A 17776-nucleotide genomic window follows, 5' to 3' on the forward strand; every position below is an offset into this window, starting at 1 on the left:
TTCCAAACTGATGATTCCTTCATACCTTAGGATGTGTCCTGTCAACTGACCTCTTCCACACTGAAGTTTCACACTGCAGTGGAGTTTGCACTGGAAGGGAGTTTCAAATCGAGTCCTTCTTTTTGTCAAGTTGTGACATAAATTTCTTTTCTCCCCAGTTCGGAACTGCTTATAGGCCATGTTTCACTTCTGTATGAGGCTATATTTTTAAAGAAATAGCTTCAGGAAAGACTTCCTGAACTTTATATTCTATGTGTTTTAGAAATGCTTTTTGTGCTATGGGCAGTCTGTATTTTATAACCTCACCATTTCAGCCATCCTCAGTTATTTTACTGCCCAAATAATGAAACTTATATGCTACTTTTAGTGTCTCATTTCCTAATTTGATTCCCTCAATATTGCCTGATTTAATTTGACAATATTCCTTTATCCTTGTTTTGCTTTTGTTTATTTCCATCTTCCTTTCAAGAACACTGTCTATTCTGGTCAACAACCCCCCTGCGGGTCCTGGGATTAGAATAGGCCTGATGTATTCCTGCCTGTTGTAAGAGGCGACTAAAAGGAGTCTCACACGTTTTGGTTTTTGTGATGATCCCCTGTCGGATTTGACCTCCATCTTTCTAAATTTTCCCGAAGAGCAAGCCAATTGGTGAAGGAGGCCTTACATGGTGCATCATGTCCATTGTGCATTGAGATCTTTAGCCCACTTTCTTGTCGTCGCAATGCAGTCCCGCTCATTCTCCTTCTCTTGGGCGAGGACACCTTCCTGGGTGCATTTTCCACCATGCACTATGCAGTGTCGCTTTCTGCGCTGACGATGACCATGGGCTGCTTAGCATCTTATATCCAGCACGGTATCCAGTCCATTGTGGTGGGGCCGCCATGTACCCTGTAGGTTGTAGCCCCCTGACAACACAGGGAACCCTCTGCTCATGCCTGTGCCGTTAACTCCCCATGTATGCCATGAAGTAGATACCAATCTCCCTGGGGCATCAGGACTCTCGGCAATGGCCATCCTGCCTGATGGCCCTTGCTGAGGCTGGGTGGCGCCTGTCTGGAGGGCCCCTGGTCGGAGTGGGTGGCATCATGGCAGATGACACGCCATGAAGCGTAGTACGTCATCTCTTGCTGGTGGTCCACTGCCAGCAGTCTCTTAAGTGGGTAAAGTCTAACTTCAATGCTAAGAAAATGACCCAAAATCATTCCCCTCCCTGGCCACACCATGGGAGCAACACCAGGCTAAGGATGGCAGAGAAGCTTATTCGCCTCGGTACCTTGTATGTACGACAGTTGAGGGGAATCCTTCATGTCCATGAAGCCTCAGTTTTTGTGGAGCATTTGGATGACAAGTTTGGGGAGGTGGCGGGCTTGTCCAAAATACGCTCTGGGTCAATCTTGATAAAAAACAGCATCCTCTGCCCACTCGCTTGTGACAAGTTGGGGGATGCTTCTGTTACCATCACACCCCATAAGAGCTTAAACATGGTCCAGGGTATTATATTCCACCAGGACCTTCTTTTGCAGTCTGACAATGAGATGCGCACCAATTTAGAGCGGTGAGGTGTTCCTTTCGTCCGGCGCGTCCATCGGGGTCTGACGGATAATCAGGTTGCCACCGGTCCTTCATCTTGGCCTTCGAGGGTGACACATTGCCTGAGAAGGTCAAGGTGATGGTCTACCACTGTGATTTTAAACCATATATCCCTCACCCGATGCTGTGCTTTAAATGCTGGAAGTTCGGCCATATGTCTTCCCGCTGTACTTCCATCACATGTCGAGATTGTGGACGTCCATCACATCCCAATACTCCATGTGCCCCACCTCCCATCTGTATCAACTGCGGAGAGCATCATTCACCTTGCTCGCCAGAGTGCAGTATTTTACAGAAAGAGAGGAAAATCGTAGAATATAAGACCCTGGACTGACTGACCTACACTGAGGCTAAGAGGAAATTTGAACACCTACATCCTGTGGCTATGACCACCTCCTACGCTGGTGCTACGAGAACAGTTGTTGCCCCATCACTTCCTCGCATTCCTATCGCCTCTCAGAACCAGAAGATTCCACCTGCCCCTTTGATGGTGGGGGACACTTCTCTCCCTGTTGCTCCCGCACCATCTACTTCTGGAGCAACACTCCCCACCCCCCTCCCCAACCATCAGTGATATCAGTCCCCACTTCTGAACTGGAGAAGTGTAAGTCATCTTCGGCTCCTCTAGTTAGGAAGGGGTCTCTTGGGTCACTCCCTTCCCAGGTTTCTTCTGGAGTCACATGGCCTACTGGCTCTATGTCAGGGTGGCTTCCGCCAGGGTCGCTCTACTGCTGGCAATCTTCTGTCGCTTGAGTTTGCTATCCAAACAGCCTTTTCCAGACGCCAACACCTGGTTGCCTTCTTTCTTGATTTACGAAAAACGTATGACACCATCTGATGACATGATATTCTTGCCACATTATACGAATGGGGTCTCTGAAGCCCGCTCACGATTTTTTTCCGAAATTTCCTGTCTCTTCATACTTTCCATGTCCAAGTCGGTGCTTCCCATAGTTACCCCCATGTCCAGGAGAATGGGGTCCTGGATATGTATTGAGTGTCTCTATTTTTAGTGGCCATTAACAGTCTAGCAGCAGCTGTTGAGGCCCTCCGTCTCACCTTCTCTGTATGCAGACAGACTTCTGCATTTCATACTGATCCACCAGTTCAGGTATTGCTGAGCAACGCCTACAGGGAGCCATCCACAAGGTGCAGTTTTTGGTTGCAAAGTCGTGTGTTATGCACTTCTGTCGGCATCCTACCATTCATCCATAACCAGATCTTTACCTTAATGATGATCCACTGACGGTAGTGGAGACATATCGATTCTTAGGACTGGTTTTTGACACCCAATTGACTTGGCTTCCTCACCTTTGTAAGCTGAAGTGGAAGTGCTGGCAGCACCTCAATGCTCTCTGCTGCCTGAGCAACACCAACTGGGGTGCAGATCTCTCTTCGCTGCTGCAGCTCTACAGAGCCCTTGTTCAACCTGCCTTGACTATGAGAGTTTGGTTTATGGTCAGGCGGTTCCCTCAGCATTGCGTTTACTCAACCCAGTGCACCACTGGGGCGTTCGCCTAGCGACAGGAGCTTTTAGGACAAGTTCGGTGACCAGTATCCTTGTGGAGGCTGGAGTCCCTCCATTGCAGGTTAGGTGTGCACAACTGCTGGCTAGTTTCGTTCCACACGTTCGTAGTTCTTCTGTGCATCCGAATCACTGTCTCCTTTTCCCACCCACGGCGGTTCAACTCTTGCATCGGCGGCCCAGGTCAAGGCTGCCAATTGCAGTTCGTGTCTGATCCCTTCTTTCCGAACTGGAGTCCTTGCCTTTACCATATACACTTGAGGTCCATTCATGTACACCTCCTTGGTGTACACCTAGGCTGCAGCTTTGCCTGGACCTTTCACATGGCCCTAAGGACTCAGTTAACCCTGTGGCTCTCCGCTGCCCCTTCCTCTTGATTCTTGACATGTACTGAGGACACGAAGTGGTTTACACCGACGGGTTGATGGCTGATGCTCACATCGGCTTCGCTTATGTCCATGGAGGACATATCGAACAGCATTCCTTGCCAGATGGTTGCAGTGTTTTCACTGCCGAGCTGGTGGCTATATCTCGTGCTCTTGAGCATATCCGTTCATGCCATGGGGAGTCGTTTCTTCTGTGTACTGACTCCTTGAGCAGCCTACAAGCTATCGACCAGTGCTACCCTCATCATCCTTTGGTAGTGACCATCAAGGAGTCCATCTATGCCCTGGAACAGTCCAGTCGTTCAGTGGTGTTTATCTGGACCCCAGGTCATGTTGGAATCCCAGGCAACGAACTTGCCAACGGGTTGGCCAAACAGGCTATGCGGATACCGCTTATGGTGGTCAGCTTCTCTGCAACTCACCTGCGTTCAGTACTACACATCAAGGTTTTGCGGCTTTGGGAGACGAAATGGCATAACCTCAGCATGCACAACAAACTGTGTACCATTAAGGAGACTACAAATGTGTGGCAGCCCTCCATGTTAGCCTCTCGCAGGGACTCTGTGGTTCTGTCGGCTCCGCATTGGCCACGTTTGAGTGACACACGATTATCTCCTGTGCCGTGATGACCCACCTCAGTGTCGGTGCAGCGCCCGGCTGACAGTGACCCATATCTTGGTGAGCTGCCCTTCTTTGGCTGCCCTGCGATGGACTCTTCAGTTACCGGACTTATTACCATTAATTTTAGCTGATAACGCCTCATCGGCTAATTTAGTTTTACGTTTTATACGTGACGATGGGTTTTATCATTCTATATAAGTTTTAGCGCATGTTCTTTATCCCTTTGTGTTCTCCACTCTAATGCTTTTAGGGTGGATGTTTTAATGAGTCGCAGAGTGGTTGGCTTTTCCTTTTTATTCTTGTGGTCGGCCAGCCATTGTCATCTGCTCTCATTTTTTTTACCCCTTCTACCAGTTTCTTGCTTCTCTCTCTGGTTTTCTTTTCCTGTTTTGTCCATAGTAGTATTGGTTGTTCTTCTGACGTTCTTCTGGTTCTTCCTTTCTCCTGTTATTGTGCTGTACGTCTCCTTTTTTTCTTCTTTCCTTTGTGTAATTATTTTACCAGGAACAAGGGACTGGTGACCTCACAGTTTGTGTGTGTCTCCCCCCCCCCCCCCCCCCCCCCCACTATCCCCCCTCCTCTTTTAAACAAACCAACCAATCAATCTGTTGAACTGCGCTTCCATGGTTTTTGCACTCTCTGATAGCATTATGATTTCATCAGGAAAGCTAAAGGTTTTTGTTTTTCTCCCTAAACTTGAATTCCTTCTCCAAATTTTTTCTTTCACAAAGTTCTTTCATTTCTGTACTCCTTGCTCAATGTACAGATTGAGTAAAATCAGGCAGAGAAATATACAATCATGTATCACTCCCTTCTCATCTAGTGCTTCTTTTCACATCTTGTGACTCATAATAGCAGTCTGCTTTCTGTAGACGTTGTAAATAATCTTTGACTCCCTGTATTTTATCCATAGTATTTTCATAATTGTCAAGAATATATTCCAGTCAATATTGTCTGCATATTTCTGTAAATCTGCAAGTGCTATGAACAATAGGTTTGCTTATTTTGGCATTTGTTCTAAGATAGATCATAGTGAAAGTCTTCACTTAAAACTTTCGGGCTGATAGGCCGTGGTCGAAGTATAAAACTCTCTCCTGATGTTTCGTCTCCGACTGCGGGAGCCATCCTCGGAGGTAAAGCAGCGCCGTTCGCCGGCGCTGCTTTACCTCCGAGGATGGCTCCCGCAGTCGGAGACGAAACATCAGGAGAGAGTTTTATACTTCGACTACAGCCTATCAGCCCGGAAGTTTTAAGTGAAGACAATACCGGCCGTGAAAGTTTACATTGTATGATCATAGTGAAAGTATTGCTTCACATGTTCCTAAATTTCTCTGGAACCCAAACAGATCTTCCCCGAGATGGTTACTGCCTGTTTTTCCATTTTTTGTTAAAAAAAAAGTCATGTCAGTATTTTGCAAGCGTAACTTATTAACTTAAAAATGTAAATTTCATATGGCATTGTTGACTGGGATATCCCACAGGCTGTGTTCAACTGCTTGTCAGGTGCACATTTGCCCCTTTCCTTGTAGAAACATTGGAGTTGTCATATGTGTATTTGTTGAGTGGAGGTGAGTATAATGGAAGGATGTATAGTTTAGTGTTGTATTTGTGTTGGATGATGATGATGATGATGATGATGAGAGAAGGGAATGGGGTGAAACCTGGTGCCGGCACATGACCTAGTCCTCTCAAGTAACACCATGGGGGTTGCCGAGGTTAGTGTCCCTATCGGACTGATGGATCACCATCAACTGTGTCACATGTCCTCAGTTCATGAGGCACTGCAGAGAGGTTTGGAATTTAATCCAGAACATTGGCACAAAGACTGGTGATCAGGAACCTTACGCAACAGCCTCTCTTCTCCTTGCTGGCCAGATATTGGCAATGAAAATGTCATCCACCATCAGGATTCAAACCAGCTTATAACGAATTGAGTGCCTCCTCACAAGTGTGCATTAAACAGCTTTGACTTTGACAGGCTTATTACATCAACAATTTGGTAACATATTCAAACCTGTTAACACCTGCCTCTTTTAGAACTGGAATTATTACATTGTTCTTGAAGTCTAAGGATATTTTACCTCTCTTGTATATCTTGCAATGGTTTTATCATATATCTGTCAATTTTCCTATACAAATTTATAGCTGACTGTTAGCTTAACAGGTATTTAAATTGCTTCCTTTTTACAATAACTTATTATTTTAAACATATATTAAGTTAGCTTCTGGAAAGCAGAGATGTCAAAGTCCAAGCATCATAAATTTTCACCTTTCCACAAGTCCACAGTCCTATAGACATTGATAAAATGATGTATTATGTAGCCATTTCAATGCAACTGTAGAAGAGATGTGCTTTGTATGTGTGTAAGCTGCAGCTCTATCAGGTCTCTTTCATTACTTCAACCAACATACCAGAAATTGGTGCCTCATTGTCATTATATGGTCACAGACTTGTCTTGGTCAACAAATTACTGCAAAATGTTGGAAAGCTGCAGCAGTGCACGAGAAGGAGAATGAGGTAAATGGTTCATATCATGTAGTAGAGAAGGGGCTGATGCACGTTTTAGGTAAATTTGGACACAAATAGTATACTGATGGATAAGGTTGTAATAAGAGAGATAAATGGTAGCATGAAAGAGAGGATAAGGCAGAAAAGACAGGACACACATTTGTAGTAATAGGGGACTGGGGAACTTCCAGAAGAAGCAGGTGATGAATGTAGAAAGCTTGATATATGTAAAAGATTATTCTGATCTGTACACCTGTCTAAATTTATTCCATTAACCAGCTTCTGATTCCTGACTGTGTTATCGTAGTCATTTTGTCTTTTCCTCTTTAATCAATCGGTCACCACAAAACAGCAATTGTTACGCAATTGTACTTTTTTTATGTAGTTATTTGTGTAGTCATTTGTTTCTTTGTCAGTGTAGAATGTAACTAACTTTGATTCTTACAGATATGCGTATTTCTTACTTTACAGGTAGGATCTTCTGTAAAATTATCATTTGGCAGCAGTTTGAAAATATCTGCTGAGAATGATATCAAGCCACCAGTGGATGTAGCTGCAGTCTGGAAACTTGATGATACAGTTGATGACAGTGTAGAGACAATTGATGCTGACCAGTTGCTAGCTGAAGAGGATCTCCAGAAACCTGATCCTAGCAAATTACGGGGTAGGTAGCATATATTGCAATAATATCCCTGACCATCATGTGAAACTGTGACATAATAAAGGTACAGATGTATGGTAATAATTATGAAGTTACGCATTACCATACAGTTTCTCCTAAATAGCAAATGCAAAATTAATCTTTCTGTTATTTATGCTCTCAATTATTTGTTTAAAGCCAACTTATTTATTTAGGCAATTTTCAGACAGATAGAAAGCTTACTGCATGACTCTTAGTTAGCACTAATAGAAAGTGCATTTTATTTTTGTTCTGCTATATATTTTTGAATTCACTGATCGACAAACAAAAACTTTTTGTCAGGTTACTGAATAAAACAAACTTATTTGATGTGTTGTTTTTCAGTGAATATGAAAACAATACTAAAACTATTTAGTTGGTTTTTATTTTTGTGATATAGGCTTTTTCTTGTAGCTGTATACACATACTGTATATATGTAATACTAACTATTCTCTTTGTTTTCGTTTAAGGCGTTTCCATACATATACAAGTAATTTCAGTATATTTGTATATCAATTATTACAAACAACAATTCCATATATATCCATGCACGTTTAAGAATGTAGATAGTTTCTGAAATCTTCCTGTTGATTGTTCAGCAGTAGTCTGGTAACATACTGAAATTCCATTTTTCCTTGTTAACTCTTCTCCATAGTAGCCATCTGTTGATGGAAACTTCTCCTTATGTTCATCACTAACAACACCGAGAGACTCTGGAAAGAAGTTTAAGTAGGAGTGTAAGTAGTGAACTTAAGAGATGTGACACCCCATGTTTCGGAAAGATGTCACAATATTCTCTACCAGTTCCACATAATTTTCTGCTTTCTTGTTTCCAAGGAAATTAATGGTTACATATTAAAAAAAGCATCATGCTGTTTTTTTCCTTTTTGTCCAGTAGTTCAGTGAAATTACCGCTCTTCATAACCTAATTTATGGGCCAATAAATACACCTTCGTGGAGTTTAGCATCTGTCATGTGAGGAAACATATCTGAAGGCACCCAAAGTTTGCATCCTCCCTATTCGGGTCCTTTACGAAAGTCTTCATAAGACATCGCTTAATGTGGAGTGGAGGCAGCAGAATTTGTTCCCTATCAACAAGATGATTACACTGAACATTCTGCTTCACTTTGCTCACTCTTTCACAGTGTAATGTATGTCAGTTTCACGGCTGTCCAAAACCCAAATGAAACTAGAGAACTTCAGGTATTGTAACTGCATACCTAGGAGGAGCGCTTTAACCTTCAGATCAGCACAGATGTTCTACTTATAGATGGGGTATTGTAGACATTGTAAAATATGCTTCAGCGAATTGTACCATGTGTTAAGAGGATCTTGTAGTTTATGAACTACAAATCTTGAAGCAGCATTACTCAAATTTGAAGAGCACTTTTCTAAAATAATTCATTTAACAGTATAACGTGGGTTACAATCAGAAAAAAATTGATATTGATTATACAGGGTGATTCAAAAAGAATACCACAACTTTAAAAATGTGTATTTAATGAAAGAAACATAATATAACCTTCTGTTATACATCATTACAAAGAGTATTTAAAAAGGTTTTTTTTCACTCAAAAACAAGTTCAGAGATGTTCAATATGGCCCCCTCCAGACACACGAGCAATATCAACCCGATACTCCAACTTGTTCCACACTCTCTGTAGCATATCAGGCGTAACAGTTTGGATAGCTGCTGTTATTTCTCGTTTCAAATCATCAATGGTGGCTGGGAGAGGTGGCCGAAACACCATATCCTTAACATACCCCCATAAGAAAAAATCGCAGGGGGTAAGATCAGGGCTTGAACCAATTTCAGACGATAAGGTTTCATAACTAACCTTTTTCATAGGACTCTCCATACAGTTGATTGTGGAAGTTGCAGCTCTCTGCTAGCTCTGCGAGTCGATTTTCCTGGGCTGCGAACAAATGCTTGCTGGATGCGTGCTACATTTTCATCACTCGTTCTCGGCCGTCCAGAACTTTTCCCTTTGCACGAACACCCATTCTCTGTAAACTGTTTATACCAACGTTTAATACACCACCTATCAGGAGGTTTATCACCATACTTCGTTCGAAATGCACGCTGAACAACTGTCGTCGATTCACTTCTGCCGTACTCAATAACACAAAAAGCTTTCTGTTGAGCGGTCGCCATCTTAGCATAAACTGACGCTGATGCCTAGTCAACAGCGCCTCAAGCGAACAAATGTACAACTAAATGAAACTTTATAGCTCCCTTAATTCGCCGACAGATAGTGCTTAGCTCTGCCTTTTGTCGTTGCAGAGTTTTAAATTCCTAAAGTTGTGGTATTCTTTTTGAATCACCCTGTATGTTGTGCAGCATGCATGGCAGGAATGGAGCTTTTCTCATGCCCGTATTGGAGAAGCACACATTTCAGACTCACCGTCAAGGCATAACCAAATCATGAGAAATGCAAATCGCATAGATGTTAACTTCCCATTCAGCCACTCCCTGTGATGCACAGCACAGGCATTACAGCAGAAATGAGAAGCCCCCCTTTCTCCTGGCCACTCACCTTGCATCCAGAGTACAATTCATAAGCTTTGCAAACAACAGGCTTGAGCTTCCTCTTCTGTGTTGTAAATGTGAACTCGTCACAAGTGTAACAGAAATTGTCACTATTGCTCATACACGAGCTTAGCATTTTATTGTAGACCTAATCACTGGCTCACAGCGAATGACACAAACCTGGAAAAAAGTTCTATTTAAATAATATAAAAGAAAATTGAGGTCTCATTATGAGAGTAAGTGACCTAACCTAACACGATATCTCAGAAACTAGAACCAATTGGTGATTTTTATTGGTAGTTTTAAAATCAGCGTGCCGAATTTAGTTAATAGCCATTACTTCCATTTAGGAGCAAAATCCATTGTTGACCAGTGTTATCAATCAAACTAATGCTAATGGAAAGCCTCTCTACACAGGGGGGAAGGGGTGGAATTGTAAGAAATCCATATAGGGATATTTTAGTTCACTACAATGGTGAATGTTTCTCAAGTTTTGTGTCCATTCTCAATATTCACAATTGCCAATTTATTTTACTGACTACTATAGGCAGTCTGCTGGTAGTTTCTTCCTGGATTGTTTGTGTGCTATATTACAGCTTCAGTCCCACAATAGTCTTTGTATTATTGTGGTTTTTGTACAGTCATCTGGCTGATTGCTCTCTTTTTTGACAATTAAATGCAGTGTTATTGATGTTGAAAGACTGTCTGTAGTGCAATACTTGAAGCAAGTGCCCAACTGACCCATGGATGCCAAACTGCGGAAATTAAGTCATCCAGAAGTATAAAATCTGTAAGATCTCTGAAAATAATGGGAGTATTAGTAATAAAAATGGAATAAGTTTTGAAAGAGTGTACCAACAAAAGTGGACCACAGTTTTCGCCACCCGGAAGTGTAAAATCTGTAAGGTCTCCGAAAATAAAGGTAGTATTAGTAATAAAAATTTGGAAGAGTGTACCAACAAAAGTGGACCACAGTTTTCTTCTGACAAGTGGATGCACTCCACCAACTATTACAGAGTCCATTGGAAATGTAAGGTTTTAAAAATGGAACATTCAGCTCAAATGATGTTGTACTGAAATGTATAATCTGAAGCAGACTGTATGTTAAAAGGGTCTTGTAGTATATGAACTACAGATCTTGAAGCAGCATTACTCAGTTTTTAAAAGTGTTTTTCTAAAATAAGTCGTAACAGAAAACATAGGTTACATCAGAAAAATTTTGATATTGATTATAGTTTATTATTGGGAATATTGTGAGACAATTGCACATAGTAGAGCATCTATCGGACCGTGTGTGACAACCGTTCACAATTCCTCTGGTTACATTCTTTGTATTTGTGTAACTACATGTTTATGATTCATAGTAGTTACCTGGACCAGATAATTCCACAAAGTTTCATTCAGTCAGTCCAAATGTATATCGAGATTGCTCTGTATCAGTAATATTTTCTATGTGTAATTTGAACACATCAACTTGCGTTATAGCATGTAACCCTTCAGTCCTTGAGCGTAACAGCTTTTATCTTTCCTCAAGGAATTTTAACTCTGTTAAGTACTACACGGATCAAGGGCGCAAACCAATCTAATACCATTAATGAGAAATATTCTGTTAGTGCCTCATGTGAATTTTACGTAATATCACTTCAGTGTTATTGTTTGTTAGGCTGTCCATAGACTACATCAAATGGCAAACTTGGTAAAGAACGCAACTGTTATTGTAAACTCTTGGTTAATACATAACTTGAGAATATTTTCAAACACATTTTGTCTGAATGAGGAGAGTATTTGCAACTAAAATTTTTCATTAAGTATTCAAAGATTGTGTGTCAAAAATCTTCACAAGCAGCACAATATTGCACATAAACTTTCAGTTCATGTAGCTATCATTTTCAAAATATGACATATTTAATTATAGTTTACTTCTGTCAAATTACCATTCAAGCTTTCATTTCAGGCAAACTGCTTCCATAGAAGAATTCAGTAATTTAGTTATACACAAGCTTGAAAATAATTCCCAATTTCTCAATAACAACTCTCCAACACTTTATTGCATATCGGTCATGTGTTATTGCCTGTGAAATAATTGCTGTATCCAAGTCAAAGTACGGATATGAACGGGCTTCAATAAAACCTACATAAAATTTTCTAATTAAATAAAAAGAAGATCAATTTGTATTTGACTAATAATTGCAAGAGATGGCCACAATGCCGACAGCGTCTTTTCCTGGTGCACGGTTGTTGGTTCGGTGACAGTGATGACCAGCTTCTCAGCTTGCAGCACCATCACCCTTGAGTCTGCCTCCTTGTGACATGAAACAGGTAGAACACAAATAAACCAACACAGGAGTACAGACAGTTTCGTAATGCTAATGTCATTTGCCATGTATCGTAGTGCATGAGTCCGGACGTGCTGATCACCGGAAGAAATATCGGCACATAATGTCACATTGGAAAAGAACTGTTGGGATTTAGTATTTCTGAAATTCATGTATGTCTCATGCCATGGCACTAACTTGTAACTCTCGTCTTACCATGGAACCATTTTTGGAAAAAATGGAAAAATTCAGTTGTGATAGTAGTTTTAATTTTTGTTATTCAATTTGCTCTTAGCATGTATTAAGTCATCTCTTTCTCATGTCTTAAAATTTGAGTGGTATTCATTTGCTTGACCATAATATTTTCTGTCTTCCTTTCTTAAATTTATTCAATAATTAATATGCCAATATGCTCATTATTGCAGTATGTGGGACTACTGGCAAAAGGAAAGCTTGTAAGAATTGTTCATGTGGTCTAGCAGAAGAACTTGCTGCTGAAAGTGCAACAAAAGCTGCTACTGCTCCAAAAACATCGTCCTGTGGAAATGTAAGCAATACAGTAATCACAAATTATTCTAATATACGAACCTTATACAGTTGTGTTTGTGAACTTTCTGATATATTTCTTTTTATTATCAGTGTTATCTTGGAGATGCTTTTCGCTGTGCCTCGTGTCCTTACCTTGGGATGCCTGCTTTCAAACCTGGAGACAAGATTCAACTATCTGATTTTCAATTAAAGGCTGATGTATGAAATTATTATGAATTACGTCAAGGTCACGACAAACAAAATTTGTGATAATATTTATTTGGGTAATATAGCAGTATATTGCGTATAATTTTACACTGAATTGTATTAATTGTCTATTGCTATAGGTAATAGGGTAGAAATGCAGTTAAGATATTAGAAAACAACTCTTGTTCATTGAATGAAGTTGCACAGTAAATATGAAGAGTATTTGGAACAGAACAGCAAATTATGATTTACATAGAACTTAACTGATATCTGTACTTCCTGTCATCTAATGAAGTATTGCTATAATAAAGCCAACTGTATCAAGATTGTTTTGTACCTCCTCATTTGGTATAAGAAATTTCAATTTTTTAAAAAAATTACAAGTTGTGTTTCCTTACACAGTCATTTATTTACTATTGCTTTTCTTCTACCATTACTCTGTGCAAAGAGAGAGAGATGGCCATAGCACAAAGTACATAAGAGTATAATCACCTGCATATAATACTTTATCCATTTTTTTACTTAATTGATATAGTTATGTCATGGTGTCTGTAATAAGATTCAGTTTCTTTGTAATATTTGCAGCATCACTCAGATTTGTTTGAGGTAACTCCATTTTCCAAAAACAAAGAGAAACACAAACACTGAGACTTTGAACTCGGTTTTCGTTCATGTTGTGAATACAGTGTTCATAGTGGGCATATATTGCTTCTCTACATGTGTGTGCAGCTACTTTTTTGAATAGAAAATAAATGTTACATGTCTCTAGATAGTTTTTAAATTTTTATTTGTTTGGGACAAGCAGAGTGATATGAACAATTTAGTAGAGTAAGTAGTTTTACAACATTTAAGTTATGTATATGTTCTACAGTATAGGTTGGACATGTCATTTGTAATAAAATTGTACAACACAGTTTTATTCTCATCTAATTTTAACATCATTATCAAGTCCCTCAGCATTATGTAGGTCCAACTAACAGGTATGATACACACAGTATTTTGAGCGAGATGTGTTCCAAATAGAGCAGTAACAGGATTTATTTTTCCAGGAAAGAACATTATATTAAGTACTTGTGGCCATTAGGTAAAGTCATTGCAAGAAATTTGTGTTCCTCCACTTTGTAGATAACTGCCTATTCCAGTGACAACAACATTCAGTGTTGAATTTTTTTGTTTGATTTGTCTTGAAGGTGATCTTACTGAAATAATGGATTTTCTTAATTAAAGGTGTAAAGGTAACTGCTCATCTGCAGACCATAACCCAGGAACCAGGATGGGCATTATTCTAATAAATTTCTGTCTAGATAATTATTTGAATAAATAGATCATTGAAACACATTTATTTGTGAATAAATTATTCATGATTAAGGGGATTCTTTCTCCCTGCAAATACAAATAATTGTTACCAGAATGAAATAATGGGAAGTCCAGGATGGAATGTGACAATATTATGTGGAAAGGATAGCTGCTACTCACCTTACAGCAGAGAAACTGCGTTGCAAATAGGCACAACGAAAAGACTGACAGAAAGTGAGCTTTCTGCCAACAAGACCTTCGTCAGAAATAGACCCCACACACACACACACACACACACACACACACACACACACACACACACACACACACGTCACTGTGGTCGTTAGAGTTGCATTCGTGTGTGTGTGTGTGTGTGTGTGTGTGTGTGTGTGTGTGTGTGTGTGTTTTTGTCTATTTCTGACGAAAGCCTTGTTGACCGAAAGTGCCTATCTGCGGCTCAGCATCTCTGCTGTGTGGGGACTAGGAACTTTCCTTTTCATAATGTTATTACCAGAAAGATATTTTTCACTCTGTAGCAGTGTGTTCGCTGATGTGAAACGTCCTGGCAGATTAAAACTGTGTGCAATACATTTAATGGTGACAGAAGTGCTGTAACTTTCTGGTTATTCGTTAATTCATCACCAAGAAACTACAACACAGTTATACAACTGTACAATACGCTATCGACGACCAACAGCATCAAGGTGCCTCATTTACCAGCCCAATACCTTTCCCATCAACACTATGATAGGACATTGACAACATAATGCTTACAAATTAAACATTTCTCAACCATTGTTTACAGGAACATATCTTCCATAAAGGCTCACTTAACATCTGAAAATTTGTACTGACTCAGGAAACAATAACACAACTTGTTCACACAACAAAACTGGACAGGAAATGCTGGGGAGGTGTAGTCTGCCTGTAAACTGAAAAGCAAGGAGTGCTCATGATGGGGGAAGCTGCCTTTCCCAGTAACATGCTACAGCTGTTGTACGGGATGATTAAGAATCAATTTCCCCTCTAGAAGCGTAGAAGAGTGTGAAGAAATTTACGTAGATCCTATTCATATATTTCTTGCGTTAGTATTGTTAGTAAGTCATATCTGTTTTCCATGTAGTACCAGTATTAATCAACTTTTTGGAAAACAAACACCTCCCTCAGGTGTGCTAATGCACTGCATCACCAGTGATTCAAAGGCGTGCTGCAGAAGATCGGTATAACTTTGTGAAACATCTTGTTGTCGCTTCTTGTGACCTAATGGGGTAGATAGTGGGGAACCTCCTGCTCGCTGTTCACTTTGCAGAGCTATGAAGGAGAGACGTACATAACTACAATCTGGCAACCAACATTCCCTCACCTTATACCCTCCACACCCACCCCTTTACCCTGTTACACCCCCAGAACACAATTTATCCCTTAATACAGCTTTACTGCACTTAGATGTGGTATACACATTTAATATTTGTTCTTAACGCACTTCATTTAACAGCAAGCAGTAACTTGTACCATTAAAACACTATTTTTAATAACCTGTGGTTTTTCAATCCCCTGCAGTGTGGAAACTACCTGTGTTGGAGGAAATGACTGGGACCTGTAGTGTAGGAAATTTAATTCAGTTTAATTTTGTACTGGGAAACATATTCACTAGAAGCAGCAGTTCTTGAGTTATTCAAGAAAACATAAAAAGAGGATCTATAAATGCCCCCTTCCCAACCCCAATGATCACTCTCTAATGGCAGTGATTTTTAGTATGTTGTTCATGACACTCCCTTCTCCCACTGTAGAAAATTTTGTGATTACATGATTTTTCTCCCTAATTTTCATTTGTTGACTGAGCTATTGTGACAAAAAGGGCAGTTGACTTATGACATCCTTGCCTTACAGAACTAGTTATTATTCTTTAATGTTTTGCGGACAGTACCAGTAAACCACTCTGGGAAACCCATTTTTTGCATACTGTGAAGTAAGAACTGATGAATAACTGTCAAAAGCATTTTCGAAGACATGTGGGACTACTGGACATTTTATTTTGCATGCTTTTTCTGTTGATATAATGTCTGTACTCACAGTGTCTGGAAAAGTGACCTACCTGACATTTTATTTTGCATGCTTTTTCTGTTGATATAATGTCTGTACTCACACAGTCTGGAAAAGTGACCTACCTTTGCCGATGTTTGTTAGGTGATGACCTATTACCATTCTCATGATCATTTCAACCTGTTTGCTACAATGCACACAAATATCTTGTAGTTACTATTGAGAAATGTTACTGGACTTGGATTTTCGACCGATTTCATATTTGGGATTTTAAAACCATAATTTGTTCTAGAAGTTCTTTGGGTATCTCTAAATCTGGACAGGAAACAAGTTGTGTGTGTGTGTGTGTGTGTGTGTGTGTGTGTGTGTGTGTGTGTGTGTGTGTGTGTGTGTGTGAGAGAGGGAGAGAGAGAGAGAGAGAGAGAGAGAGAGAGAGAGAGAGAGATATCAGTATTCTGACTAGTTTGATGCAACCCACCACGAATTCCTCTGCTGTACCAACCTCATCTTCTCAGAGTAGTAACCTACGTCCTCAATCATTTGCTGGATATATTCCAGTGTCCGTCTTCCTCTACAGTTTGCTCCCTCTACAGCTCCCACTAGAACCAGGAAAGTTACTACCTGATGTCTTAACAGATGTCCTCGTACCCTGATCCTTCTTCTTGTCAGCAGTGTTACCATATGTTCCTTTCCTCACTGATTCTGTTGAGAACCTACTCATTCCTTATCTTATCAGTCCACCTAATTTTCAACAATCTTCTGTAGTATCACATCTCAAAGGCTTCAATTTTCTTCTGTTCCAGTTTTCCCACAGTCCACATCTCACTAACATACAATGCTGTGCTCCAAACTTACATTCTCAGAACTTTCCTCTTCAAATTAAGACCTATATTTGATATCAGCAGACTTCTCTTGCTCAGGAATGCCCTTTTGCCGGAGCTAGTCGGCTTTCTATGTCCTTGCTCCATCCGTAATGGGTTATTTTGCTGCCTAGACAGCAGAATTCCTTAACTTCATCTAATCCATGATCCCGAATTCTGATATTAAGTTTCTCAGTATTACCATTTCTGTGACTTTCCGTTACTTTTGTTTTCCTCAATTTGCTCTCAATCCATAGTCTATATTAATTATTCTGTTCATTCCATTCAAAACATCTTGTGATTCTTCTTCACTTTCACTGACAGTGGTGTCCTCAGCAAATCTTATCACTGATATTCTTTCACTCTGAATTTTAATCCCACTCTTGAACTTATAGTTTCTTTCTATCACTGCTTCTTCAATTTATAGATGAACAGCAGGGGTAAAAGAAAACACCCACGCCTTACACCCTTCCTAATCCGAGCACTTCATTCTTGGTCTTCTAGTCTTTCTGTTCCCTGTCAGATCCTCAGTTTTCTATCCTTCTGTATTTTATTCTTGGCAGCAACTTGGATGCATGCGCTGTTAAGCCGATTATGCGATCATTCTCGCAAATGTCGGCTCTTGCTTTCTTCAGAATTGTTTGGATGGTGTTTTCCCAATGTCAGATGCTCTTCCACCAGTCT

At 40.2% G+C, this 17776-nt stretch overlaps 1 protein-coding gene across 1 annotated transcript in view; it reads left to right on the plus strand.

The window, feature by feature from the left end:
* Positions 1-13818, plus strand: part of LOC124788265 (anamorsin homolog) — a 46534-nt gene extending 32716 nt beyond the window's left edge. Inside the window, exons 3-5 of the mRNA XM_047255470.1 lie at positions 7104-7296; positions 12584-12705; positions 12798-13818. Coding sequence (XP_047111426.1) covers positions 7104-7296; positions 12584-12705; positions 12798-12911 — 429 coding nt within the window. The 3' untranslated portion in view covers positions 12912-13818. The remainder of the gene's footprint in view (positions 1-7103; positions 7297-12583; positions 12706-12797) is intronic.
* Positions 13819-17776: the final 3958 nt, after the last annotated feature.

This window comes from Schistocerca piceifrons, chromosome 3 (assembly GCF_021461385.2).
Source record: "Schistocerca piceifrons isolate TAMUIC-IGC-003096 chromosome 3, iqSchPice1.1, whole genome shotgun sequence".
NCBI classification, from domain to species: Eukaryota; Metazoa; Arthropoda; class Insecta; order Orthoptera; family Acrididae; genus Schistocerca; species Schistocerca piceifrons.